Below are 27,798 nucleotides of genomic sequence, written 5' to 3' on the forward strand. Positions count from 1 at the left end.
GGCATAGGACCTGGGTATTTGCGGGACCGCCTTCTGCCGCCGATAGCCTCCCACCGACCAATATGCTCCCACAGAGAGGGACTCCTCAGGGTGCCATCGGCCAGGCAATGTCGGCTGGCGACCCCCAGGGGGAGGGCCTTCTCTGTGGCAGCTCCCGCCCTCTGGAACGATTTGCCCCCGGAGATAAGAAGGTTATCGGATCTCCGGGTCTTTCGCCGTGCCCTGAAAACTCTTCTTTTCCAGCAAGCAGGGCTGGCGTGAACCCCGCCCCCCTTTTTAGTTTTTAATTGTTTTTAATTGTTTAGTTTTAATTTGTTAATGGGTTTTAATTCGCATTGTTTTAATTCGGGCCAAAGTATATAATTCTTTTAATTAATTTTAAATTTTGTATTGTTATGTATTTTAGTTCTGGCTGTGCACCACCCTGAGTCCACTAGGAGAAGGGCGGTATATAAATTGAATAAATAATAATAATAATAATAATAATAATAATAATAATAATAATAAAGTGATCACCTTTTGCGATCTTCTGACAAGCAAAGTCAATGGGGAAGCCAGATTCACTTAAGAACCGTGCTACTAATTTAACAACTGCAGTGATTCACTTAACAAATGTGGCAAGAAAAGTCGTAAAATGGGGCAAAACTCACTTAACAAATTTCTCACTTAGCAACATAAGTTTTCGGCTCGATAGTGGTTGTAAGTTGAGGACTACCTGTAATCAGTTTTTGCAATCTTCTTGCAGCAGCTAACTAGTGGTGCACTGTGCCTTCAGCTTCTTTATAGAGACTGTCCTTTGCGGTCTTCTCAATTTTGGCTTTATATGCATTTATTTATTTATTTATTTATTTATATGCCGCCCTTCTCCGGAGACTCAGGGCAGCTTACAGTGCGTTAAGCCATAGCCTTCATACTTTTGTATATTTTTTACAAAGTCAGTTTATTGCCCCCACAAACTGGGTCCTCAATTTACCTACCTTAGAAAGGATGGAAGGCCTTGAGCCTGGTGAGAATTGAACTCGCAGTAATTGCAGGCAGCTGGATGTTAAATGCTGCCTTAGTAGGAGGCATTAGCCTCCTACGCCACTCAGGCTCTTATTCTTAAGGCTTGGTCTTATGCAGCCAGAATTAGCCCCCCTGAATCATTATTATTAAAAAATCTTTAATTAAAATGTGCTGTCTCAGTAGGAAGAAAAGATCTGGTGACCTGTTAAAGTGCAGGCAGGCAGGAGCTGCTAGGACAAAGCCAGTTGGAGAGAAACTTTGGTGTCTTCTGTCCTCTGGGATGCTGTAGAAGTTAACATGTTAGACTAAGACTGAGAAGTGAAGGTTTCCTATTTAGCTTGCAGAGCTTGGATTCATTGAATGAGTTTACCAAAAATGTAAATATTGCAGAATATACAGCCTCATGCTACATAACTAAGCTCTTTCTAATAGTACTTCTGGAGTATATCCTGCAACAATTTTGGAAATAACGGTTATGCTACGGATTGCCATTTTGTTTAGTAGAATGCCACCCATTTTATTACGAGACTCAGGAGAAAAATTGAAAACAAGGAGACATGGTGAATATCAAAAGATCTGTATCATTTTGGCAGCCGTAGGCATAACTTTAAGAAACAAAATGTAGGATCTTATTGCAGTCTTGTTTGCTTTCTTCTTAAATCCTGCTGTAGAACTTACTGAAAGGTATAAAAGAGAAATTCCAAACCTCTGTGTCAATACATATAAAACTCTTTCCTGACTCAGAATCACCAGGCTCTGCCTTATGCATTTTACACAGTAAACCAATGTTTTCTTAGAGTGTTGTTGTTTTGGTTTCGTTCTAAAAATATTTCTCTGACTTCAGATGTTAGTTTCTGACTCAGAGATTGATGCCTGTTGCATAAATCTTTATTATAACAGATGTATCATTTCCCTCTTACAGTACACCACTTGTCCCCAAAGAAGCATTTATTTTATGAATTTATCTTTTATTCTCAAAATTTTCAAAATAGTTTTATAACTATATGAGAAGAAGATTGGCAGATAGCAGCAGGGTGGATTTGATTTAAATCGAGTTGATTTAAATCACAATTTAAATCATGATTTAAATCACTAGTAAAATGGCTTGATTTAAATCAACTTGATTTAAATCATAATTTTTAAAGAGCAACTGTCATCTCTGCTACCGCTTTGACCCACTGTTGACTCACCGATAGTCCCAGTGTTGCAGAATATACAGCCTCATGCTACATAACTAAGCTCCATTTCATGCTGAATAAACTAAATTATTTATGTATCTTAAATATAAAACTATTTTACGATAGATTTTTACCCCAAAAGTTTTTTTATTAAAATAAATTCGATAAAAATAAAAAAATTGCTACTTCATAAAAACAGTGATCAGGGACACTTGTACATGCACCTGTTCCTTCCTTCCTCTGGATGGGGATCAGGAGTTTAGTACCTCTGAAGAGATTGCATTAGAGTTGCTTATGTAGCTCTTATTTATAATTCACTATTTAAATCCATTGTTGTTTCCCTTAACCATGATTTTACTGCAGTTTTTATGTTCTTTTCAAAGCATAGGATGTTTTGCAGTACCGTATTAATAGACAGAACATGGTTGAGCTGCAAAAATCCAGACAATCCCTAGATGGTGACAAAAAGATAGAATTGTTGATTTTTGCTTGTGGCCATTTATGGCCATCTGGATTTTTGCAGCTAAGAGCTAGTAGGCCAAATTATTATAATACAACAAAATCATGCTTCCCCCTCCTTGTTTATTATGCAGCTCTGTTATTCCCTACCATAAATAATGCTTTATGTTCATTTCTGCCATACATGCTTTTTATACAGATAGAGTGGCTGTGTATACAAAGATATAGGGTGGAAGAAGTCAAATTTCTTTCTAAATTCCAGGGATTCTTTGCTAAGAGTTCCTTGCTTACCTCAGGAAATGCTGTTCCACCCCCTCCTTTTTCTTTCTGGAAGCAGATGGTGGCTTTTAAAACACATTGGTTTCATATTAATAGCTGACTAAATTATTTCCATGCCCAACTGTTGTACATCCTGCAGCATCTGCCATTTATAGTCATAAAATGCTGTGCCAGCCTTCTAGTTGTTACCAGTTACTGAAATGAATGTTTGGAAATACAAATGAATGAATTATGTTTCTGCTTGCTTTCCCTGAAATACAGTTTGTGCTCTCTCCCCCTTCCCCTTCCCAAACAGCTACAACAGATCCTGCCTTGGATTTGCTAAAGTTTCTTCCAATGTTGTTTTGTTTCTTTTCCAGAGAACTGTTTGCCTGGGGTCTGTTCCTAAACCGATAAAAATTATATCTTCTTGTGCTTGGAGTCATGTTTCATGAAACTATACTACCTTAATTAGCTGTAATCATTGAGTCACTGACAAAAAGACTGTCTTTGTTTAAAGCAAGGGTGTCAAGCTCATTTTCATTGAGGGCCGCATCAGGTTTGTGTTTGACCGGGGGGCGGAGTGTATGGCCAGGGTGGGCGTGGTCAACTCGACATCAGTTGTGTCGGTGATGCTTGGGGTGGCCCGAGCGCTCACGTGGCCCTCCCAAACTCCATTTTCGCTGGCAGAGGCACCGCAGGCCGATGCATCGCTGTCTTCAGGGCAGCCTACGGGCTAGATCTAAGCCCCCCCATGGGTCGCATCTGGCCCGCGGGCCTTGAGTTTGACACCCTTGGTTTAAAGGATGTTATTGCACAAGGCTGTAGTGATCACCAGCCTATTACATTCCAATATACTTTGAACATACCAGAATATTGAAAACACACAATGATCACATGCCTGCCTGCACTATAACTTTCAGGCCAAAAATGAATTACCATATTTTTCGGAGTATAAGACGCACCTTTCCCCCCCCTAAAAGGGGGTGAAAATTTAGGTGCGTCTTATATACCGAATGTAGCCCCGCCCACCCACTGGCTCCCACCCTTTGGGCTCTGCCTCGCAGCAATTACCTCCTTGCAAGCAAACAGCAAGAAAAACAGCTCCTTTCAGCTTCAGCACAGCCTAATTAGCACAAGTTGATTGAATCGGCCTCCCGACTCTCAGCTGATTTGCTCTCAGCTGTTTTAGGCAGGGCTCTGCTGCTTACTGCAAAGAAGTAAATTGCTGGAGCATATTTTTTTTCCCCTTGTGCTAATCAAGCTATGCTGAAAATGAAAATGAAAGTAAACCAGGCTGTTTGCTGTTTGCTGCAACGAGGCAAAACTGCTCAGAGGCAGAGGGAGATTTCTTTTTCTTCTTTTCCTCATCAAAAAAGGTAGATGCGTCTTATACTCCGGTGCATCTTGTATTCCGAAAAATACGATAAATGGGCTGTTAATTTAGCTGATAAAAATCACTGCAGTATTTCATTCAAACCGTTTAGCAAGACAGTCAACTTAAAATTGATTAATGCTGATCCAAGTTCTCCAGTTATCCTGAGCTACTATCAACAAACAGTTGACCATTTAAAACCAGAACTAAGGTAGGGCCCCTCTACCTTAAATTCAACGTAGCAACAACATAGCTGCTGATTTGATACAGAATGTAGGACAGCATGTTCTATGGTTAGGAATTTGGCAAGGGGAGCAAAAGTTAGTTGTGCCCCATGGGTAATAATGGAACTGCTTATGAAGAAAAGGGAATATAAACTTCTCCTAAAGCATAAGAAGGCAAATTACTCCTTGGCAATCTCTCCTGACTGCCATAAATTGAAAAGACATAGCATTATTCTAGAAACTGATAAATGCCAATTTGGGCAAAGATAAGAATATCTTAGAGGCTAGAGTGTCCAAAAATGAATGGGGGGGACCATTATATTAGATTATACTAGATCTTTGTTTAGTTGGCATCAGAAAAGGGCATGATAAAAATAAAAATTTAAGATTTTTCTCTACAATAGGACTAATTGGCTTCCCCTCTCTTCCTATTCTCTAAACACATCCTGTCATGATTGTTTAGTTCTCTTTTGGAACTAAAATTGACCTTTGGTATGTTTTGATATACTATAGTAAAAGGCAAATATTTGTGATGGCTGGTAAAATTATGGCTAAAGTAATAGTTTTATTAACTCAAGTTATTAAGTGATATTTATACTTAGGGGAATAATATACCATGTGAACTAGTCTGTCCATGCTAATTTTACTGCATATTTACTGAATGTTTAAATTGTTGGAACCTGATTATACTTTGAATCTGTTTGTGTTGGCGAAATGCACTGGAAACAACATTCATTTCTACCTGCATGATGATAGCATTATAATACTCAGTATTTGGGTTTGTTGTAGTGTAATAAGGTAAATAGATTTTTCAGGCTATATATGCATATATGAGCTACATGGTTGTTTTGTAAATTTGACAAAGCTGTAGTGATAGCCTATACCTGTGATGGTGAACTAATGGCATGTGTGCCACAGGTGGTACGCGGAGCCATATCTGTGGGCACCTGAGCGTTTCCCTAGCTCAGCTCCAGCGTGCCGGCCAACTGATTTTCAGGCCTTCCGGGCCTACCAGAAGTTGGGAAACGGGCCATTTCCGGCCTCTGAAGGGCCGCCAGGAGGGTAGGGGAAGCTGTTTTTGCCCTCCCCAGGGTCCAAGAAAGCCTCTGGAGCCTGGAGAGGCTGAAAATAGGGCCTTCTGGGCCCACCGGTAATCTTTTTGCCGTTAGTGCCAAAGGTGGGGGGAGGAGGAAGATTGCGGGGTGGGGTCATGTGTGCATGTCTGGGGGGTTGGGGTGACATTGAATTATGGGTGTGCGCACGCGTGTGCGTAACCCCCACATGCTCCCCCCGCTTTTGGCACGCGACAGCAAAAAGGTTACACATCACTGACCTATACTGATATAGAATATTATTTACAATATGAATTGATTTTCTGGTAGCAAACTGTAAAGATTAAAAAATACCCTCAAAATCAGTAAGATTATATCTGTGCCATTTCAAGTTCCAATAAGATTATTTTGTGTCACTTGCATGGTTCTTCTGTATGAAAAATGGAAGAATCCTACATTCGTACCATAGGATAGATGGGCAATAGCTCTATTGATGTATAATAGGCAGGGATTAGTGTTGACTCCTGTTGACTGCTTGGATGGTTTTCTTGGCAAAGTTTTCCTGAAATGTTTTGCCATTGCCTTCTTCCTAGGGCTGAGAGAGAGCCTCAGGCAGGAGTAGAAGTTACTGTCTCCCAGTTTCTAGCTTGATGCCTTAACTGTTACACCAAGCTATCTCTCTTTAGATATTTAGAAACCTCCATTTAGAGAAACCTCTCACAAAGCCAGACAACAGAACTAAAAAAAAAAATCAAGAAGAACAATTGAAACCCAACAGCACTGTATAAACTATCAGTCCTAAATCAATTGTAGGCCAAGCTGAACAAGTAAGGCTTTGGGGCTCACTTGGAAATCTAGGGAAGGTTGAACATTGATAAGAACAAAATTTCAGAAGCAGGGAGCCACAATTTAAGAGTTCCTGTTACTTTTGTTTGCTAATGTTCCAGCAGATCCACAAGTAGAATCTCCACTGATCTCAGAATTCAGGTATATTGTTATGAGTAAGACATTGAGTAATCTGAAACAGCTTTTCCACAGTACAGGGGTGGGGGTGGGGGCAGTTAAAACTACCACTTGCACCAAAAGCAGCTTTTTGAAAAACTTGATTTTAATACAGAGATTTTAATAGAGAGAGGTGAATATCGCTTAAAAATGGCCTCTATCCACCCTTGGCGTTTTAAAGGTTTTTACTAAACCAGTGAACGTTTTAAAAAGTTATCACATAGAATAGCAAAAAAACCCTCTTCCTGGTACTCCTTGCTTAGTGACCGCACTTGGGACTGGCACACAGTCACTAGATGAAAAAAATCATATGGTTGTAAGTTGCAATTCTACTTCCGCTTTCCATTTTGCACAGTGTTAACTCAGCTTGTTGCAAGCAAGTTGTGAAGTATATGGACAGCAGTTCTGTAATAAGGATGCTGCGACAGTCATAAATGCATCCAAATGGTTGCGAAGCAAATGAATTGTGATTATACAACGGTGGGCTGCTGCGATGGTCTTAAGTGTGAGGATGGATAGTAAAAAATTTTTAGCACCATCATAACTTCAAACAGTCACTGCATGAGGCAGTTTGTAAGGAACCTGTACCTGCAGTTGACTATTGAATAGAACTTCTCTATGTCTGGCAAAAAGTTGACACAGCTTTGTTGAGAAGGCTTGGGTCTAAAGAGAACCCTATGGCTTGTCTGTATTCTATGGGATAGAACCGTGATGGCAAACCTATGGCATATGTGCCCGAAGTGGCACACAGAGCCATGTCGCCTGGCATGTGCGGTGTCGCCCGTTCCTCTTCCGGGTTTCTGGCACGCATGCACATATGACAATCAGCTAGCCTTTTTAATTGCGGCAGTGTAGGAAACTGGAAGAGCTGGCCAGCTGATCATCGTGTGTGCATGCGTGCCAGAAACCTGGAAGACTAGCTGGCATGCACGACGGAATTCGGAGCTTCATTTTCGGGGGCGCACATGCACCTGGGCAGCTCCTCTTCCGGGTTGTGGCCCAGACAAGCATGCACACTCCTTTTTTGGCACTCAGTGCCGAAAAGATTCGCCATCACTGGGATAGAATTTCTATATACCTGTTTTACCGCAATTCCAGAGGTTTACCAGTCACAAGTGCAGTTAGGGTTAAAAGTAATCATGCCAGTTGATGATTTAGAACAGTGTTTCTCAACCTCCACATCTTTTAAGAGGCATGTTGGCTGAAGAATTTGGGGAGTTAAAGTCCACATATCTTAAAATTGATGAGGTTGAGAAACACTGCTTTAAACTGCAGCCCAGCCTCAGTGTTAAGAATTTTTAGGCATTCAGTGAGGCTGATTTTGGAACTAATACATACTGTATAGGGTTGCTTGCCCAGTCCTACTGATTCCACTTGAATTAGGTTTTACTTTGCTAAAAGTTGTCCATTGAACCTGAGTTATAACCAAAGACTGAAGTAATTGTCGAATAAATATGTGTGGATCTATGAGCTTTTCTCTTGTATTCCTTGTATATTTTATTTCATTTATTTGATGAAGGCATTTTTATCCTGCTCTTCAACTTTCAGGAATAATAAAAAAAAAAAGCATCTCCTGTCCTTAGGCTTGCAGATAGAAAAGTGATGATACAGGGAAAATAAGGAATGGGGAGAGAAAGGGGAAACAAGGTAATACAGGGATAAAATTTAAATGTTTTATGGTTTGTATGGGTGGCCAGTTGTAATAGAAATGGGCTGCCTGCCTGGAGGTCCGGATGACGTCACTTCTACAGCTAGTAATCTTGTTGTTTTTCTTCATAGGACATTTGACCCCACTGATTTCTGAGGAAGGAGAAGCAACTTCCCAATGCAGCTGGTGGCAGTGGTAGCATAAGGCCATGATTCTAAAGTTTGAGGCTGATGAGGTGGGAACCAGCAGTTCCCAAGGCAGAGAAAGCCATTATGTAAACATTTCCAAACCACCAAAGGCCACCAAGTGATCCATCATCTATTGTGTTTGAGGCTGTTTGCAATAAGTATTTTAATTCAACCCACTCGTGTCTGAGAAACATTTTTTTTTTTAGCCAGGCTGAGACACTTAAGAATTAAATGTTTATGATTTCATGCCATCCCATTTGCAAAGCCTCAGTGTGATAAGAGGTGCCATCAACTGCCTCTTTTTGATAATTAAGGTTGGGCTTCTGGCTTTTATTGATAAGAACAGGCACAGGCCAATAATTCCTCCTTAATCACTTCTTACATTTCTTGCTTTCTTCATGGAAGCACACAGTAAATATACCCGAAGATCCTGAAAGTGGAATCCCTTAACAGCATTGGATAGAGCACTGGTAATCCTAACAAAAAGTCTTGACACATATTAGAGAATAACATGGCACAAACATCTGTGGGCCTTGCACTGCAGTGATGTCATAGGAATCTTGCTCATGTTAATGTTAGTCAACCAAGATTCCAGTCTGGTGAGAGAATGATAGGAGTTTTATTAGGGAATTGTGAAACGGAAATGAGTTTCTTACGAAAGACACTCATGACTTTTTAGGAATTTGGGCTCATGTGATGGTCAGTCAGCTGAAAAACAAAACACTTGGATGCATACAGGAAGTACATAAATCATGCAAGTTTATGCATTAAAAGATTGTGAGGAATGCAGTCTTACTCAACAGAGACTAATAAAACATTTGAACATTCTTGACATAGATGTTACTTGTATCATAATTCCTGTAAAAGGAGAATAGTAACTGGATCTAGAAAAGCCATTTTCACATTATATATTTGAGAAAGATACCCAGAAAGCCATCCTAGGTATACATTTATGCCCAATCTTTAACCAGCGATGGAAAAATAAGTATGCACCATATTCATACTGATATTTGTTTTTGTTAATTAATATTTACTAATCATTTAATCTGAAACCCTGACTAATTCTGGGGAAAACCAAGATATTATTCAACTTGTCAATCTGCTTGTTGAGCCCTGCCGTTGATTTGTATTTGAGCAGAGATAAGAAATCATGGAAAATCATAGGAAGAATGTTATGGATATATTTGAGTTGGTTGCTCCTGGAGGAAGCCAAATAGTTCAGGATGGAGCTAATTTTGGAGAACTGGAATTTGCTTTCGGCACTCCTGCTCAGCTACCAAAGCACCTTCTGTTCTACCCTGTTTTCCTGAAAATAAGACCTCCCCAAATAACAAACCCAACCAGGCTTTTGAGCGCATGTGATAAAATAAGCTCTGTCTAAAAATAAGCCCCCCCCCAAAAAATAGGCCCTCCCCAAAAATATTTAAGTACATGCGCAGCCAGTTCCTGCCATTTCTTCTGGTTAGGGTTATGGAGACAGAGGTGGAAATCAGGTAAGACGGCAAGAAGACCCCCGTCTTGCTCCACACACCCCAAAATAATAAGACCTCCCTCAAAAATAAGGCAAAATGCTTATTTTGGGGTTCAAAAAAATATAAGACAGGGTCTTATTTTCGGGGAAACGCGGTCTCAATCTCTGTGGTATAAAGCAAGAACAGTCCTGCTACAGTACATCTTTTAACTCCTCAGTAGAGCAAGGAGAGGTCATCCCCTTGTTCTATTCAGAGCCCCTGTTCTGGAGCATATTGCAAAAAGTGGGAGGGGGGAGTTTACAGGATATCACACTGCTGTACCTCTCTACACATGAAATTAGGACTTCATGCAGGGAAAACAAGTCTTTTGCAAAGCAGCCTTAGAGGGGAATTGAAGCAAGGACACTTGTTGATAGCAGAGGACTATCAGTTCATTTAAAAATATTTATTTTTATTCGGATATTTGAAATAAACCTTTATTTTTACAAAAAAAAAAGAAGCATAAAGGTAAAAAATAAAGTTTCCTAGGATTCTTGTGTTCCATATAATCTTTGGGCAGAGAGCCTAGATTAAAGAGACCAAATTATTGCTGTTACAACCTGCAACTACCAGCCGCTGCCAGTAAAAAAAATGAAAGCAAACCTGTTTATCGTGTTCGTTTAATCTAATTTTGCCGAGAACAGCTTTCATGCAAAGTGTGAACAATCTAATTCAAATGAGTCACATCCGCTTTCAGTTGTGGATTTATAAGTACAATTTAATCTAATTTAATTACCAGTTGGATATTATTAGTCTTGCAGCATATACTTCAGTGTTTTCCTTCAAATAATTTTACACACACGTTTCCTGCGTACTGTGGAATATATATTTTACATTGTTATATTGAATGTGTACAGAATGTGAATTGTGAATTGTGAATTGAAGCCTTTGGCAAAAACTGACTTCTTATTTCTTAAATCTGATCTTCTTTGTTGTTCCCCTGATTGCTGATAAGAGCATCGGTTGAAGTTATATGTAGCATTGATGGCAAAATGATTTAGCAATAGGCTTTAAAAAGAAAAAAAATACCTTTATTGCGGATGTCTATTGACATGTCTTTGTCCATTCACTTGCTAAAGGGTCCCTGCAACAAAGTTGAACTAATAAGGACAGGTTACATCACATCTGTTTTGTAATTCAGTAGCATTTGTTTGCAGGGAAGTGGGACAGAAGACGAATTGATTTAATAATTTAAAAAGTAGATTTTTGGAGGTGAACAATTGCATAGAAATTGGATGAGTTTAAAACAAAAGGCAATGAAAGGATCAATACATCTGTCATTTATTGCTCCAAATTTTATTCTCTGATAGCAAAGGTGAGTTAAAGAAAAAAGAGGAGGAAAGGAAAATATGAGATAATTAACATTTGCCTCTTTTCTCTCACTTTTTTTCTTTCAAGACTGTAGAAGCCCCTGTTCAATCATGCCAATGGCATGACCTCTTGTTTTGTTTGATTCTAGGAGATGTCATGTTCTATCATACTTGCAGATAATAAAGGAGTTTTATTGATACCCCTTCTCTTTTTATAATTAGTTTGAGATGTTGGAGAACTGGGGTCAGTCGTTTACTGTATGAATGCTAACATAAAATCTAGGAATAAAGTGCAAGACTTGGTCACATCAAAATCAAAAATAATTCCCTTTGATCTCTGAGGGTAAACCCCAGTTGTATAATGTTAGGAATGCTTAGCCTGAAGGCTGCAGTAAGTCAGTGTTACAACCTGACCCAGTACACAGAGATCAGTCAGATGCATCTGAGAAGCTCACAAACAAGCCTCTGGATGTTGGGCACTTGATGGTCTTAATTTCAGAAAGTCTTTCACTACAGGGGAGTGGCCTAGCCTTTATTTTAGTTGTCCCTTTCTTGTTCTTTGTCAAGCTCTGTAATAATAATTTTGATCCATACATTAGGGATTATTAATTAACATATGGACATTTTTGACAGTTTTAGTCTCATCCCTTTTCTGTAATTTTTTTCCACTAGACCGGTGAAAAACTGGCTTGACATTTTCAGCTTTAGCTTTTATTTCCACTGCATTAAATGTTTCCATTTTCTCAGTTTTCATTTTTTCCACAATCCCTTTTTAGTTTTATGATCATAAAGAATTCACTTTTTGGATCATCCTAAGCATTCTAGTTACTTCCCACTTACCTTTACCTTCCCAGCTTTCTGTGCCCAGCTATTTCCTATTGTCTTGCACTTGATTAAACAAATGTTTAATTTCCTCTTGACATTTTTTCCCTTCAGTGACAAATATAGGGGATGCCTTTCAAATGCTCTTTAAGCTGCTATTTCAGTTGTAGAAAAAAAATGGATCTGCTTTTTTTTTCCCTTTAAGAAATACTTTTCTCATGTCTTATGTTTTATGTTTATAATCCATATGTAAAATAAACATAGGTGGTGGTGATCCTAATCAACCCTATTTGCTTGTATAAAGAGAGCAATCCACTTTGGGGTCATAACATTATATCAATAGCTGAAAGAAACCTGATTCAACTCGTCACATCCAAGATCTTGTCACTCAGTTGCAATAATTTTTGGAGCCTCCCTGCAAGGGAAGACATTTTTAATAAATCCTGGAGGATTGTGGATAGGAAAAAGTTTGGCTTTAGAACTGTGCAATTCTTGGGTTTGCTGTCAGAGTCCAGCATATCCAGGTCAAACTTCAAGATACATGTGACTGAGGTAGTCCACCTTTTCCTTTTTTTTTTTTTTTTTAAATTTGATTTTATTATAACATATAGTGATACAATCGGTACATTTTCGGTTCATTGGTGCAGTTATATACATATATACATCTACATACATTATTGCTTGTCTTTTGTTGATATTGTTTCTTGAAGCTAGATTTAATTTCAAACACTTAAAAATAATAGTGCTCAACTCCCTAAGACTAAATCTAATACTATTCATATAGATTTTGTTAATTAGTTAAAATTTAATCTCTATTACCTTCTTTATTTCTTTCCCCCATCCATTCGTACCACATGTCCCACACGCTATAAAATTCTGAATCTTCTCTGTCATTAATTTCTGAAGTCAATTTGTTCATTTCGGCGCACTCCAATATTTTTCCAATAACATGTTCTTGAGGTGGTATGGTAGTCCACCTTTTCCTATTGGATCTTACCAGTGGTGGGTTGCTCCCGGTTCTGTCCGGTCCTTTAGAACCGGTAGTAAAAGTGGTGGGAGGCTCCGCCCACCCACCCAGACGTCATAATTGACAATCTGCGCATGCGCAGAAGCACATGTGCATGCACACTCCCATTGTGAACCAGTAGTAAAGGTAAGTAGAACCCACAGCTGGATCTTACTGTAGTTTTGTAAGAGTTTAAGGATTGTTGTTAAGAACTGTGCTGATCTTAAAAGTAGTCTGTATGACCATTGTGAAAAGTATTTAAGATACATAATCCTCCCAATGTTGGTTCATCCTAGCATCCTGGGATCAGATACTTTCAGTTTACTTCCTGCATGATGTATATATAATGGATGGCTATAAAACTGACAACTCAGTAGCATGAAATGTGAAACGTGTTGGGCTCTGTAAGGCTTAGCTCTTCAAATAGTAGGACATCTTATTTCAACTTGCATCTTTCCAGATATTCTGAACTTCTTACCAGTGTCACCCAACCATAGTGGCTGCTTCTTCTCTTATTAAACTCCCTGGTTACTTAGATTGACGAAAAGATCTTTTGAAATTAGCTAAGTTACCAGAAACCTGGCTGTGTGGTATAGAGCAGATGATCTTCTCCTGGGTAGCTCTACAGCTATGGAATGCGTTTGCAGGGGAAAACAGATGACAAAACTTGCATTGCAATGTTGCTACGCAACTTCCTCCACTGCTCATACAGTCTGATGTGATGTTGCAATACAAGTATGAAAAGGCGGGGCTTGTGGCATGATGTAACCATGCAAACCCTACCCCACAGGGTTATTGTTGACTGCTTTGTGCAAAATAAAGCTGGGGGGGGGATCAAATACTGTAAATAAATTAGTGGTTAGAAACATCAGTGTCTCTTAAGAAATGCCTTTGGCCTTCTCTTCCAGGACTTAAGAAAAAAACAAAGAGAAGACTTCTCTTATCACCAAGCCTTTAATATTGTTTTAATTATATTTGAATGGTAGTAATCTGAAGCTATTATTTTAATTGAATTGATTTTACAGTTACGTTTTTACATTATAACTTTAACAATGCTTGTAAGCTGCCTTGAGCATTTACGCGAACAGACAGGCATTTATGTCAATAAAGTATAATTATCTAAATAAATAAGCATAACTCATGGCAAAGGATGGAAACACTGGATCCAAAACTTAAGAGGGCACAGGTTTAGTAAGGCCAGTCGCTGCTCTGATTGGAAGACAGTGCAATATGGTGACTTGCAGAAATGCCACCAAGCTCAAGAAGATCAAAGCAAAGACACTGGGAGGGCAGAGTGGGTGACACAAAAAAGAAATAACAAAGCAGAAAATAGGCAAGGGGAAGGGGAAGGGTACAAATGGAGAGAATATTTGTAGCTCAAGGTTGAACTGTGGGGTCCTTAGTGTTCTCTGACTTTGGTGGTTTTCTTGAAGACGTTTTGTTACCAAACTAGGTAACATGATGGACCCCACATACTGGATTACAACCCCCATCCCCTAGGCCAGGGTGGGTAATTGTGGCTCTTTTGCAACCTGTGGACTTCAACTTCCAGAATTCCTGAGACAGCTTGGCTTGGCTGACTCAGGAATTCTGGGATTGAAGTCCACAGGTTGTAAAAGAGCCACAATTACCCACCCTGGCCTATTGCCCACCCCTGCCCTGGGCCACTGAAAGACAAAGAAAATGAATTTCTTACAGGAATGCCAAACTCACAGTTCCACTGAAAAAAGGTGAAGTATTCTTAACCCGCCTCTATGTTGAGTGTTCAGTACCATAGTTAGGGAATAGTTGCTTCCTCTTGCAATTCTTAACATCATTCTGCCCACATTCCAAAACACACTTTTTTCTGTAACTAGGACAATTTATCATTCTCTGTACTAGCTTGGTTCTATAATAGTACCTCTTCTCCCTCCCCCCCCCAAATGTGTAGAAATATATTTATCCTATCTTTCCTCAAATATTTAAAGATAGCTGGGTAAATCACAAGCACAAAAATTCTGCTGCAATATTATCTTTTGTGATCTCTCTGTTTCTTGAGGTTTCAGTGCCAGCTAAGTGGAAAGTTCTAAACTTTTTTCATTTATTACAATTCCCTAGTAGTTCTACTTGTTCTTCTGAAATGTTACCTTCTTAGAAATGTCTTATTTCACTGGCAGATATGCAGCTGAAGTAAAGGCAAAAAGAAAAATTGGAGATGGGGATCAAAAGGAATGCAAACCCTTTTCTTCTAGAGGTGAAGGCACTGCCCCTAGTTTCCCAAATCTGATCATGTTTCTTAGCTAGTAAACCTTTCTGGCTACCATTATCAACCCATGGTAAGGGATACATTTCCTCTTTATTGAAAATACATTTACAAGACTAAAGAATTGCTTTGCTATTTTAATTTTTAAAGTACTTGTCCAAGTAGCTGCTTGAAAGAGTGATTGAAATACACATTAAGAGATTAAAAATGGTGCATGTTATAGGGATAAAGATTATACTGGTAGATGTATTTGCTGCAGTATATAGACCAGTGATGGCGAACCTACGGCACGCGTGCCCGAAGTGGCACACACAGAGACATGTTGCCTGGCACGCGTGGCATCGCCTGTTCCTTTTCCGGTTTCTTTCTTTTCTTTTCTTTTTTAACAAAGTTTATTTTCATTTTTAAAAATACAATATTTTACATATATACATACAAGGTTATTGCAACTAATGTACACAAATCTGCGTCTATACCACTAATACAATCCATTTCATTTCCCTCTCTTTTCTTTCACTTCTTCTGGGTTTCTGGCGCACATGTGCATGTGACAATCAGCTAGTCTTTTTGCATGTGGCAGTGCCGGAAACTGGAAGAGCTGGTCTTCTGTTTTCCTGCGGGAGTATGCGCACTGGCTAGCTGATTGTCGCGTGTGCATATGCGCTAGAAACCTGGAAGAATAGCTGGTTGAAATCAGATGCTCAGTAGCTGAAACTGGAAGTTCATTTTTGGGTGCGCGCATGTGCCCTGGGCAGCTCCTCTTCTGGGTTGCGGCCCAGACACATATGCACTCCTTTTTCTTGGTGCTGAAAAGGTTCCCCATCACTGATATAGACATTATGTCAACTGCATGGCAAGGGCCTAAACCAATCCATGTACCTTGTAAGCAACAAAAACATTGAGGAATTCTCTCCTGTGTACCTCTCCATTGAGTGGAATGTGCTTCTCAGCATATTTCTACTATGCTTTCGTTTTCTGTGCTGATACCCCTTCCTTGTCCTCTTTGCTCTCTTGCCACCTGCCTCTCGCTTTCACCCAGTCAGCAGTAGCTAACTCCTGAAAGCATTTGTGATCTGCAATTGACGAAGAGAAACTGAAAGGAAATAGAGTTAGAATTGAAATGGGTTGAGAAGAGGTCGCCAGTCCATGAAGTTGGGATGAGCCAGAAGTTAGCAACAGAGGAAAGTCATTAGGAGCATCTGTTTTAGTGAAAGATTTGTTCACCTTTGGTAAAAGTTGAACCTTTTCTAGTGAGAGGGGGGAAAAAGACAGAACTGGGAAAGCACGAAATGGATTCATTTATTTTTTCCGCCCAGTTCATTCATATCCTGCTTTCTCCCCAAAGGAGTTACAAATGCATGGCAATATTGTGTATTCCCCCCGCCCCCAAATACAATGTTGATGAACCAACCATGGGATTTCAGAAGTACATCTTATTTTATTTATTTATTTATTTATTTATTTATTAAATTTCTATACCGCCCTTCTCCAAATAGGACTCAGGGCGGTGCACAGCCAAGATAAAAACAAAGCATACAAAATTTAAGAACAATATTAAAATAATTAAATGTTTTGGCCGAAATTAAGATAACCCAATTTAAAATCAATTTAAAATTTAACTCAGGCCAGCCCAGCTTGTTGAAATAAATAGGTTTTCAGGGCCCGACGAAAAATCCGGAGGTCTGTTATTATACGTAACTCTGGGGGAAGGTTGTTCCAGAGGGTGGGCGCCGCCACAGAGAAGGCTCTCCCCCTGGGGGTCGCCAGCCGACATTGTCTGGCGGACGGCACCCTGAGGAGGCCCACTCTGTGCGAGCGTACTGGCCGGTGGGAGGCTATTGGTGGCAGAAGGCGGTCTCGTAAGTACCCTGGCCCTAAGCCATGGAGCGCTTTAAAGGTGGTCACCAACACCTTGAAGCGCACCCGGAAGACCACTGGGAGCCAGTGCAGCTCGCGCAGGAGAGGTGTCACATGGGAGCGCCTCGTCGCCCCCATAATCCCCCGCGCGGCCGCGTTCTGGACCAGCTGGAGCCTCCGGGTGCACCCCAGGGGGAGCCCCATGTAGAGAGCGTTGCAGTAGTCCAGGCGGGAAATGACTAGTGCCTGAGTGACTGTGCGTAGAGAGTCCCGATCTAGAAAGGGGCGCAGCTGGCGTATCAGGCGAACCTGATAAAAAGCCCCCCTGGCCACGGCCGTCAAATGATCTTCTAAAGACAGCCGTGCGTCCAGGAGGACGCCCAAGTTGCGAGCCCTCTCCGTGGGGGCGAGTGATTCGCCCCCAATAGCCAGCGATGGCGTCAGCTGGCTATATCGGGACGCTGGAAGCCACAGCCACTCGGTCTTGGAGGGGTTGAGTCGGAGCCTGTTTCTCCCCATCCAGGCCCGCACGGCCTCCAGGCACTGGGACATCACTTCAAGGGCATCGTTGGGGTGGCCTGGGGTGGAGATGTACAGCTGGGTGTCATCAGCGTACTGATGGAACTCCACCCCAAAGCCACGGATGATCTCACCCAGCGGCTTTACATAAATGTTGAACAGAAGGGGCGAGAGGACCGACCCTTGTGGCACCCCACAAGCAAGGTGCCTCGGGGTCGACCGCTGCCCCCCCGTCAACACAGATTGCGACCGGTCAGAGAGGTAGGAGGAGAACCACCGCAGAACGGTGCCCCCCACCCCCAACCCCGCCAACCGGTGCAACATGATACCATGGTCGATGGTATCAAAAGCCGCTGAGAGGTCTAACAGGACCAGGACAGAGGAGCAACCCCTATCCCGAGCCCTCCAGAGATCATCCACCAACGCGACCAATGCCGTTTCCGTGCTGTGCCCAGGCCGGAAGCCGGACTGGAGCGGGTCTAGATAGACAGCTTCATCCAGGTACCGGGGAAGCTGTTGCGCCACCACACTCTCAACAACCTTTGCAACAAAGCGAAGGTTGGAGACTGGACGATAGTTAGCCAAAACAGCCGGATCCAGAGAGGGCTTCTTGAGGAGGGGCCTCACAACCGCTTCTTTCAAAGCGGCCGGCAGGACCCCCTCACTCAAAGAAGCGTTAACGATCTTCTGGAGCCAGCCTCGTGTCACCTCCCGGGAAGCCAGAACCAACCAGGAGGGACACGGGTCCAATAAACATGTGGTCGCGTTCAGCCGTCCCAGGACCCTGTCCATGTCCTCGGGAGCCACAGGATCGAACTCCCCCCAGATAACACTCTCAAGACCTGCCTCAGTCATCCCATCCGGACATACCCAGTCAGAGGCCAGTCCTTCCCGAATCTGAGCGATTTTGTCATACAGATACTGCACAAAATCCTCGGCTCGGCCCTGCAAGGGGTCATCCCGCGCTTCCAGATGGAGGAGGGAGCGGGTCACCCTGAACAGGGCGGCCGGGCGATTATCTGATGACGCGATAAGAGCGGCAAAATAACTAGATTTCGCCGCTTTTATCGCCACTAGGTAGGTCTTAATATGAGACCTCACCAGTGTTCGGTCGGATTCGGAGCGACTGGTCCTCCAACTACTCTCCAGGCGTCTTTTCCGGCGCTTCATCTCCCTGAGCTCCTCGGAAAACCAAGGAGCTAGGTGAGTTCGGTGCCGGGTCAGAGGCCGCAAAGGCACGACACGGTCCAAGGCCCCGGCAGCCGCACTATCCCAGGCGGCCACCAGGTCCTCAGTCGAGTCATGAGCCAGAGTCTCAGGAAATGGCCCAAGCTCCATCTGGAACCTATCAGGGTCCATCAGGCGCCTGGGGCGGAACCACCTGGTCGGTCCCGCCTCCCTGCGGCGGGGTGCAGCGGTTAGAAAGTCCAGTCGAAGGAGCGAGTGGTCAGACCATGACAAGGGTTCGATGACTATATCCCCTGTATCAAGGCCACTCAACCACTGACCAGAGACAAAAACTAAGTCCAGAGTGTGTCCACCCGTGTGAGTGGGGTCATGAATTAACTGAGTAAGGTCCATGGCCGTCATGGAAGCCATGAACTCTCGAGCCACCTCAGACGTTTCGCCGATAGATGGCAGGTTGAAATCCCCCATGACTAGAAGTCTGGGGGTACCAACCGCCACCTCAGCTATGACGTTGAGCAGCTCGAGCAGGGCCGTTGCCACGCGGCAGGGAGCCAGGTACGTGATCAACAAGCCCATCTGTACTCCACGACCCCACCTCACAAAAAGGGACTCACATCCGGCTATCTGTGGAACAGTGGTCTCCCTCGGATCAAGACTTTCCTTTATAATAACCGCCACCCCCCCCGCCCCTGCCCTGAGCTCTCGGCTGATGGAATGCTCGGAAACCTGGTGGGCACATATCCACGAGGGGAACCCCCCCCTCATGGCCCAACCAGGTCTCCGTAATACCTGCCAGGTCCGCTCCCCCCTCCTGAATAAGATCGCAAATGAGGGGGGCTTTATTTACCACGGACCTGGCATTGCACGACAGCAGCCGAAGGCTTGGGCCCTGAGAGTCTGAACAGCCTGGGATACGAGAAGGGCTATGGGGACCGGGGCGTGCCACCGCTCGAAGATAGCGAGTGCGCGCCCCCACTACATGATGCGGCCCCCTGCTCCCACCATATCTGCCCCTCCCACTCAACACATTGATAGAAAAGCCCTCGACAGAATGGACTCTGATGTCCCTCTTACCCCCGGAATCTGCACCCTCCGTGGCCCCACTAACAGCTGGGCCAGACCCCTCCCCCCGTGGGTTAACCCCCAAACCCACACAACCCTCCCGCCCCTTAAAATCCCTTAAAAATCTATCAAAAAGTTTCCCTAAAAAACCCCTTAATCCCCTTTTTGCAGCATGCCACCTCTCGGGGTGCCAAAGCCCGTCATAAAGGTAGGCCCTTGATAAAGTGGAGGGCCACACCTGCGAGAGGGGGGAAACAGTTGTATTTAAAAAGAAATAACTGAGAATTTTTCCATGTCTTAAAAACCACAATGGAAAGGACAAACGAAACATTCTGTAAGCAGGGGACTACCCCAGTGGAACTGTTAAAGTTCATGCTGTGTCATCAGGAATGATACACACCAACACAAATCAGCAGAGAAAATGCCTGAATGCATTTGTTTGGATACAGTGTATGCATTGTACGGATTCTGTATGCTCAGGGAATTGGTATCAGTTACTCCGGAACAAGCACTTGTAAAAGAAATACCCACTCATTGATAAAACTCTTCCTTGAGACCCTTAGAAAGATGTAAACATAGTTATAAATACTAAACAAGGAATAATGACAGATCCTTGTTTTTTACAATCCAGAATTGGGAATCGGAATTGTTGCCTTCTACAACGGAGGGATGTTTATTTACTTACTTTATTTATTTAATTGTTTACATTATTTTTGCTGTAAGCCGCCCAGAGTCCCTTGGGAGTTGGGGGGCATAGAAACGCGATAAATTAAATTAAATTAAATTAAATTACTTACTTCCTTACATAGGTTACTTTTGCCATATTTTAATTAAGTAACATATCAGCTGGAAAACCAAAAGAAGTGAATAAGACTATTCTTTCTGGTGCCTTTAGGTTAGGGTTTTTGTTTGTTTTTTAACTTCTGATAACTGGACATGTCCTTACAGCTTTCTCAGTAAGATTTTAGAATTGGTTTGTCTTTGCTTGCTTCCTGGGGCTGAGAGAGAATGACTGGCTCAAGATACCCGATAGACTTTGAATCTAAGGCAGGATTAGAATTCATTATTTCCTAGTTTCTATCCTGTTGCCTTAACCACACCAAACTGGCTCCAAATATTACTAAGGCATTGCAGTTATATTCATATTAACTTTTTCTCTTAATTTTGGGAAGAGAGCAATTGTAAATCTGCTTTGCATGTCTAATTAATATTGCGAGCGTTCTCTGGAGTGATAAAGATTTCTTTTACATTCTTAAGTAAGTGGTCCACAATACAATGACTTTAAACTTGTGTAGTAGTTGCAGAGATATGAAAGTGGTAGCTGAATTTAGTCAGAGTTTTACAGAAGAGTAACTCATGGGTAGACTGTCTCGGTCTTTGAGATGTTTGGCATAACATCTGCAGGGAGGACAAGGGGGTTAAAATAACACAGGCAGTGTTGCAATTTTGGGATTCAAGCCCTGCTCCTTTTCAGTGCATGTCACAATGTTGCATAAATGTTCAAAAGGCACAGACATTTAGCTTAATATTAGTATGCTGCTTTCCTCATTTTGACAAAAGTTTTAAGAGTCTGCTGTCCCCTTGGTTTTAGCCACATAACATTTACCATATTTTTTGGAGTATAAGACGCACCAGCCTATACCTTTTTTGGTGAGGAAAACAAGAAAAGGAAATCTGCCTCTGCCTCTGAGCAATTTTGCCTCGTTACAGCAAACAGGCTGCTTTACTTTCATTTTCGTTTTCAGCATAGCTTGATTAGTACAAGTATAAAAAAAAATCTGCTCCAGCAATTTACCTCCTTGCAGCAAGCAGCAGAGGCCCGAGCAAAATAGCTGAGAGTCGGGAGGCAGATCCAATCAACTTGTGCTAATTAGGCTGTGCTGAAGCTGAAAGGAACTGTTTTTTCTTGCTGTTTGCTGCAATGAGGTAACTGTTGGGAGGCAGAGGCCAAAGGGTGGGGGCCAGCGGGTGGGCGGGGCTACATTTGGTGTATAAAACGCACCTAAATTTACACCCCCTTTTAGGGGGGAAAAAGGTGTGTCTTATACTCCGAAAAATACGGGTAGTTGTTAATTGACGTGGTTTGACATTCTAAACATTTGGAGGCTACCAAGTTTATTCTTTGAATTTTTCAGTAAACTGGACATTGCAATCACAAGCACAATGCTAAATACACTTCTCAAACTTTGTATTTCTTTATAAAAATAACTTTTGAGCCAAAAAATTTGGTCATGGATTGGGTAATTCACCTTTAGAGAAACAAGTGTTTGTAACCAGCTATGCCCAGCATAGTAGCCATTTTGTGAGTGTGCTTACTTCAGGCCCTAAAAATTCCATACCTCCCCACCTTCTAATTTCATACCAATGTACTTAATTCTAAATCTCCCTGCATCTCTTTCTTCTCTTCCCATTGAAAGGACCCAAGTTGGTCTCTGCCTAAATAGTATTCCTTTAAGCTAATTAATGGGTGAGGCTGGAATTCATAGATTCCCCAGTAGTTCAGCTCCGGAAACACAGTTTTCACTTTTTTAAAAAAAAACAAAAAACTAACTTACTGGCTTGCATAGATAAGTTTCCAGAAATGGAATGCACATTTTCCCACATATTTGCAGAAATATCTTGTGGCTTAGGCAAAATAGCCAGTAAAACATGCAAAGGTCTATTGTTTAATTTTGTTAATAATTGCTCACTTTTAACCTTGCAAACTAAATTGTGCCCAGCAGATAAAATGCAACTTTTAATTTTGCATATATTTCTTTTTTAATGATTTTAAATAATAGAAACAAAAAGAGCAGAACAGAAAGATAATAGTGGTAGTAAAACACATTCTCAAAGAGAAAAAAAGAACACATGAAAATGCTTTAATAAAAACATGAAAGAAATACAACAAACAGTTATATCATCATAACAATTACAACACTATATATACACTATATGTAAATGCAAATATTATTCTAGTATGCATATATTTCTAATACATCTTTTTTAAAGCTACTGCTTTCTATATAATTTTTTAAATAAACTATAAACTATAAATTATTTTCCATTATATTTGTCTATACAAAGTCTAGGTCTATAGGCAATCTATACATGAGTACAGTCAGGTTTTCAATCCATTGGATAAATGGAGCCATACGTTTATCTTTCCAATGCTGCAATATCAACCTTTTAGTGAGAATAATGACATGGAGAACCCATTTGCAATCTATATGACACTAAAACTTCTACTTGGTACTTTGTAACCTTCAATTGGATAAAATGATGTATCATAAAGTAACAATTTTTTGAATCTATGTACCTCAGGTGGTCTAACTTACAGAATCCGTCCAAAGTCTGGGACCCATGACTCCTGTGGGATTGAAATTTGGCAAAGTTGTGGCTGCTTCAGTCCCACCAACTACTTTTCCCAGGAACCAATAGGTTGCATGGCATGAGGAGCATATCCTTGCACTCTTTCCAACCTCGGTGCCCAATCAGCTGACAGCAGGGATTAATGAGTGAATGGCCATTGGCTGCTTTGAACTGAGCCCATTTGAAATGTCTTAACTGCAGTGGCCACTGAAGGAAAAATGAGGGAGCAATTCAAATATCTCCTGGCAAGCTGGGACTGGCTGGGGGATGATGGCAGTTGTAAGGGAGCCTTTTTTTCTCCCTGGGGGGAGGGAGTCTTTGGAGACATGTCAGAATGGGGAGCAGAGATGTGGATTTCTTCATGATCCACAGCTCCTTTGTTTCCCCTCCCCACAACAAAGTGGCAGGCAGTTCCAGGGTCAGCTGAAGGAGAGGAGGAGGTTTCACTAGAGTTATCTTGAGTGTCATGAATGGAGGGGCAATGGCACAAGCCTATATTACATTTGGAAAGAGGAAGGATGAGAGAGTGATTCAAATACCTGCTAATGAAGTAGGGCTGGCTGGAAGGGCACAAGTAGCCAACAGCCCTCTTCCTTTCTTTAAGTACATGGAATAAAATACCATGTTTTCCCGAAAATAAGACCTTGTCTTATATTTTTTTTGAACCCCTAAATAAGCGCTTAGCCTTATTTTCGGGGAGGTCTTATTATTTTGGGGTGCATGGTGCAAGATGGAGCTCCTCTTGCCGTCTTACCTGATTTCCAGCTCTGCGTTTAAATATTTTTGGGGAGGGCTTATTTTCAGGGGGAGGCTTATTTTAGTGCATGCACTCAAAAGCCCGATTGGCCTTATTATCAGGGGATGTCTGATTTTCAGGGAAACAGGGTGTAATATGGAAAGTAGTAAGTAAGAGCAGATGGTTTGTGTCATCATCCAGTCATGGCCAATGAAACCAATATAGAATCCAAATAAAACAAAAGTAGAAACTTACTTGATTGCATTATTATAAAAAATGTCCTATAGAAGCCAAACATGTTTGGGCAATTTCAACAATAATACAGCTATATAATCTCTAGAGTAACTTTTGTGGTTTTATATTGTATGGAAACCTTAGTGAGTGTTGTTAAAGGCCATAGTTCTTTGATCATTGGACGACTTACATTATAAAGTCCAATGAAATTATCTTTAGTGTCTCAGCTTCTTTTTGATTAACTTTGATTATAGCTTGAGATATAGCCTCTTTGTCCTTATGAAAATGCATAATTATCACTGTATAATTTTATCATATATTGTTTTGTCAGTTTAAGACAAGTAATGGACTTAGAAGTGCCTTGTTTTAAAGGAATGATTATAAATGACATTGCTTAATAAATTCATTTAAGAGAGATTTGTGTGTCTTTGAAATAATCCCTTTTATTGTTGTGTGCTTCAAGATCATGAATACTCCTTGATAATATATTCTATCTCTGCCCTGTGAGCATCAATGCCTAATTTATAATATTTCTTAAATCATATTTATGCTGAACTTCAGTATTCTCTGAATAATTTGAATTTGAATGTATTCCACAAATATCTTCCAAGATACAGAATGTGCTGCTTTTGTTTTATTATACCTTGGAGTAAAATGGGTTTTCAACATTCACTGTAATCCACAGCAAGTATTTAAAATGTTCGCTGTTATGCTGACCTCACTTCTCTGAACAAGTTTTACATAGATGTTGTTGAAATATTTTGCTACGTCCAAATTCATAACTGCATTAAGATTTATAATAGAATTTGTAAATATAGCAAAATATTTCAGCATTCATTTCACCTTTTCTTTTTAAAAAGGAAAAGTTTTTGAAAGGTTTAAAGAATACTGGCTCATAGAAATGTGTATTCATCATGAGATGTGGTCCATTATTCAATTGGTAGAGTGTTATCTTCCATTGGTTATCACAGGAAACTCACTTTTAACAGAGTTGAGTAAAATTTACAGGTACTGTAGATTATTTCCTTGAGAACACTTATCTAGCAAGAAGTCCTATGGAAAATGGAAAAAAACATGATAAGAGGTTTGGTACTGCTAAATCAGCCCTACGGAGTTTTCTTTGTAGCAGGAATAATTTCATTAGAAACAACTGCAGCACTAGGGTGAAATTGCTCTCCTAAAGAGTGGTTAATGAAATCAATGAAACAATTTTTGAATTAACAAAATGTCAATAATCTTTGATTTTAAAAAACCCTCATTTGGTGGCACTGGAGCAAAGGTGGGTTTCAGCAGGTTCTGACCAGTTCTGGAGAATCGGGAGTGGAAATTTTGAGTAGTTCGGAGAACCGGTAGTAAAAATTCTGACTGGCCCCACCCCCATCTATTCTCTGCCTCCCAAGTCCCAGCTGATTGGGAAGAAATGGAGATTTTACAGTATCCTTCCCCTGCCATGCCCACCAAGCCACGCCCAAAACGCCATGCCATGCCCACCAAACCACACCCACAGAACCAGTAGTAAAAAAATTTGAAACCCACCACTTCACTGGAGCATTCCAGATCATCAGGAAGAGAACTCAACGTGAAGCCCATTGCAATTATTTGTTAAAGAAGAATTTATAAGTATAAATTTTGCTTCTTTGAAGAATTTCCTTAGTAGCAAAAGATTCTCACAAAAAAAAAAAAAAAAACCCAGTTTCTTCCTACTATTGATCTTGTCCTAAATTTTTACCTGAGGTGAATCTTCCATGTGCTCAAAGGTGCAGACTAAGTTCCTCTTAGCCACCTGTGTATGTTAGAATATGACCCAGAATTGTCCATTGTAAATAAATGTAGACACGTTGCAATGGAAAGGATTTGAAAATACTTGGTTTTATATCCATGTGGAAACATTATATGAAGATTATTTAGCTATGCAACCTCGGAGCCAAATGAGGTGAAGAGCCAGGAATCTTACTGTGCCATCAAAGGAAAGCTACAAATGCCACATATTTCCATTTGCAATGAAAGACCGCTCCAAATATTAAATTCACAAGCATGAAATGTTGCATTTTGGTGGTCCTTCTCTGTTAATGTGCTTCAAAAAGCTTTTGAGGGCTTCTTACTTGATATTTCAGTCTTTGCCTCTTTATTCTAAATGGGAACTCCTCGTCCACTGTGGATTCCCCTTGAAGCACAATCATGCCATAGAAAAAGAGAGGGAAGAAGCTGATTATCTTCACTCTGTTTTTTTAGCTAAAGGTTTATTTTTTTTGTAGTAAAAAATGTTTACGTTTCATGTTAGTTAGTCATAGTTGTTTTTCAAATAATCTTTTCGAGAGATTTTGTCATTTCAGGATATTAGCTGACTAAAATAATGACTGAGAGAAGTTAATGGGTTCTCAGCATATCTTTTTTTGAGTACTGTACTTGATTAGCATATATTTTGATCTTCCTTGCAGATATTGCCGTGGTGGAAATGAGCGATGCTTTCCGTCAGCCCTCCCTCTTCTATCATCTAGGAGTTCGAGAGAGCTTCAGTATGGCCAACAACATTATTCTCTACTGTGATACAAACACAGATTCTCTGCAATCACTGAAGGTACAGATGCCTTTTTAAAATTAAGACAGAGCTTGGATAAAAACAAGACAGACTGGAGAAAGATACAGAGAAATGTATCATTGTGTTGTGTGGAATTGTTGGTATCTACACAATTCTCAGTTTTAGTTGCTGCCACAATAGCCTAGAAGCTTGGAAACAGTTCAGGGTTTTTGTGTGCTATGCAGACACAACCTATCTGAAAAGTCCCATGTTGGAACAAGATTGATGTAGGAAATGAGGTTAGAAGTAAAACTATTGCAAAAACTGAAGTTCCTCACGTGCGTAAGCCTGTGGTTCTTGGAACTTCTGTGGTTCTGTTTCTATTTTTTTCTATGAATTTGAAGAAAGTTCTCCTTCAGTCTCAACCAGATGTGGATTATAAAAAATAATTACTTTATCAAGTAAGGGGAGAATATACTTTCAAAATAGAACTTTTTTCTTTAAAAAAAAAACCATGCCTTGACTTTTTCCACTAATTTCTGTTTTTTAAGAAGTGGCCTTAAATGCTTACTGTGGTTAGCCTTCTCAGTGGCTTATTGCTAAATTATTTTAATGTGAAAGACGCAAGAGGTAAATACTAAGTATGTTTCACAGCACATCTATCTGGATTCTAGAATTAACCCATTTCCTGGATCATATACATTGAGCTTGCATACCATAGTAAATAAAAAATAAAAGTCTAAATGAATCAAGCCTCACATATTGTGCCAGTGCCAACCACATGTTTTATACCTGCCCTACAAAGATTAGTTGTGCATAGATAGTGACTGATTCCTTGCTGTTCCTTGGAATATAATACTGTATAAAGGTCTATATCAAAGCAGTTCACTAGTTAAATACATAAAGAAGAACAAATCCTTGGGGAAAAAATTAGGATACACCTAATATTGCTGGAAAGAACCTAGAGTATTATAGTTACACTAAGATAGCTTTCATTTACAATATTCATGACAGATGCCTATTTAGCAAATGCTGGTTTGGGAAATTCTAAGA

General features: G+C 40.8%; 1 protein-coding gene across 1 annotated transcript in view; it reads left to right on the forward strand.

The window, feature by feature from the left end:
• Nucleotides 1-27,798, forward strand: part of MAP3K5 (mitogen-activated protein kinase kinase kinase 5) — a 109,829-nt gene that overhangs the window by 10,995 nt on the left and 71,036 nt on the right. Inside the window, exon 2 of the mRNA XM_070932686.1 lies at nucleotides 26,666-26,805. Within this exon, the coding sequence (XP_070788787.1) occupies nucleotides 26,666-26,805 (140 nt within the window). The remainder of the gene's footprint in view (nucleotides 1-26,665; nucleotides 26,806-27,798) is intronic.

Source organism: Pituophis catenifer, unplaced genomic scaffold, assembly GCF_029215685.1.
Source record: "Pituophis catenifer annectens isolate HBS135680 unplaced genomic scaffold, rPitCat1.0.hap2 SCAF_1, whole genome shotgun sequence".
NCBI lineage: Eukaryota > Metazoa > Chordata > Lepidosauria > Squamata > Colubridae > Pituophis > Pituophis catenifer.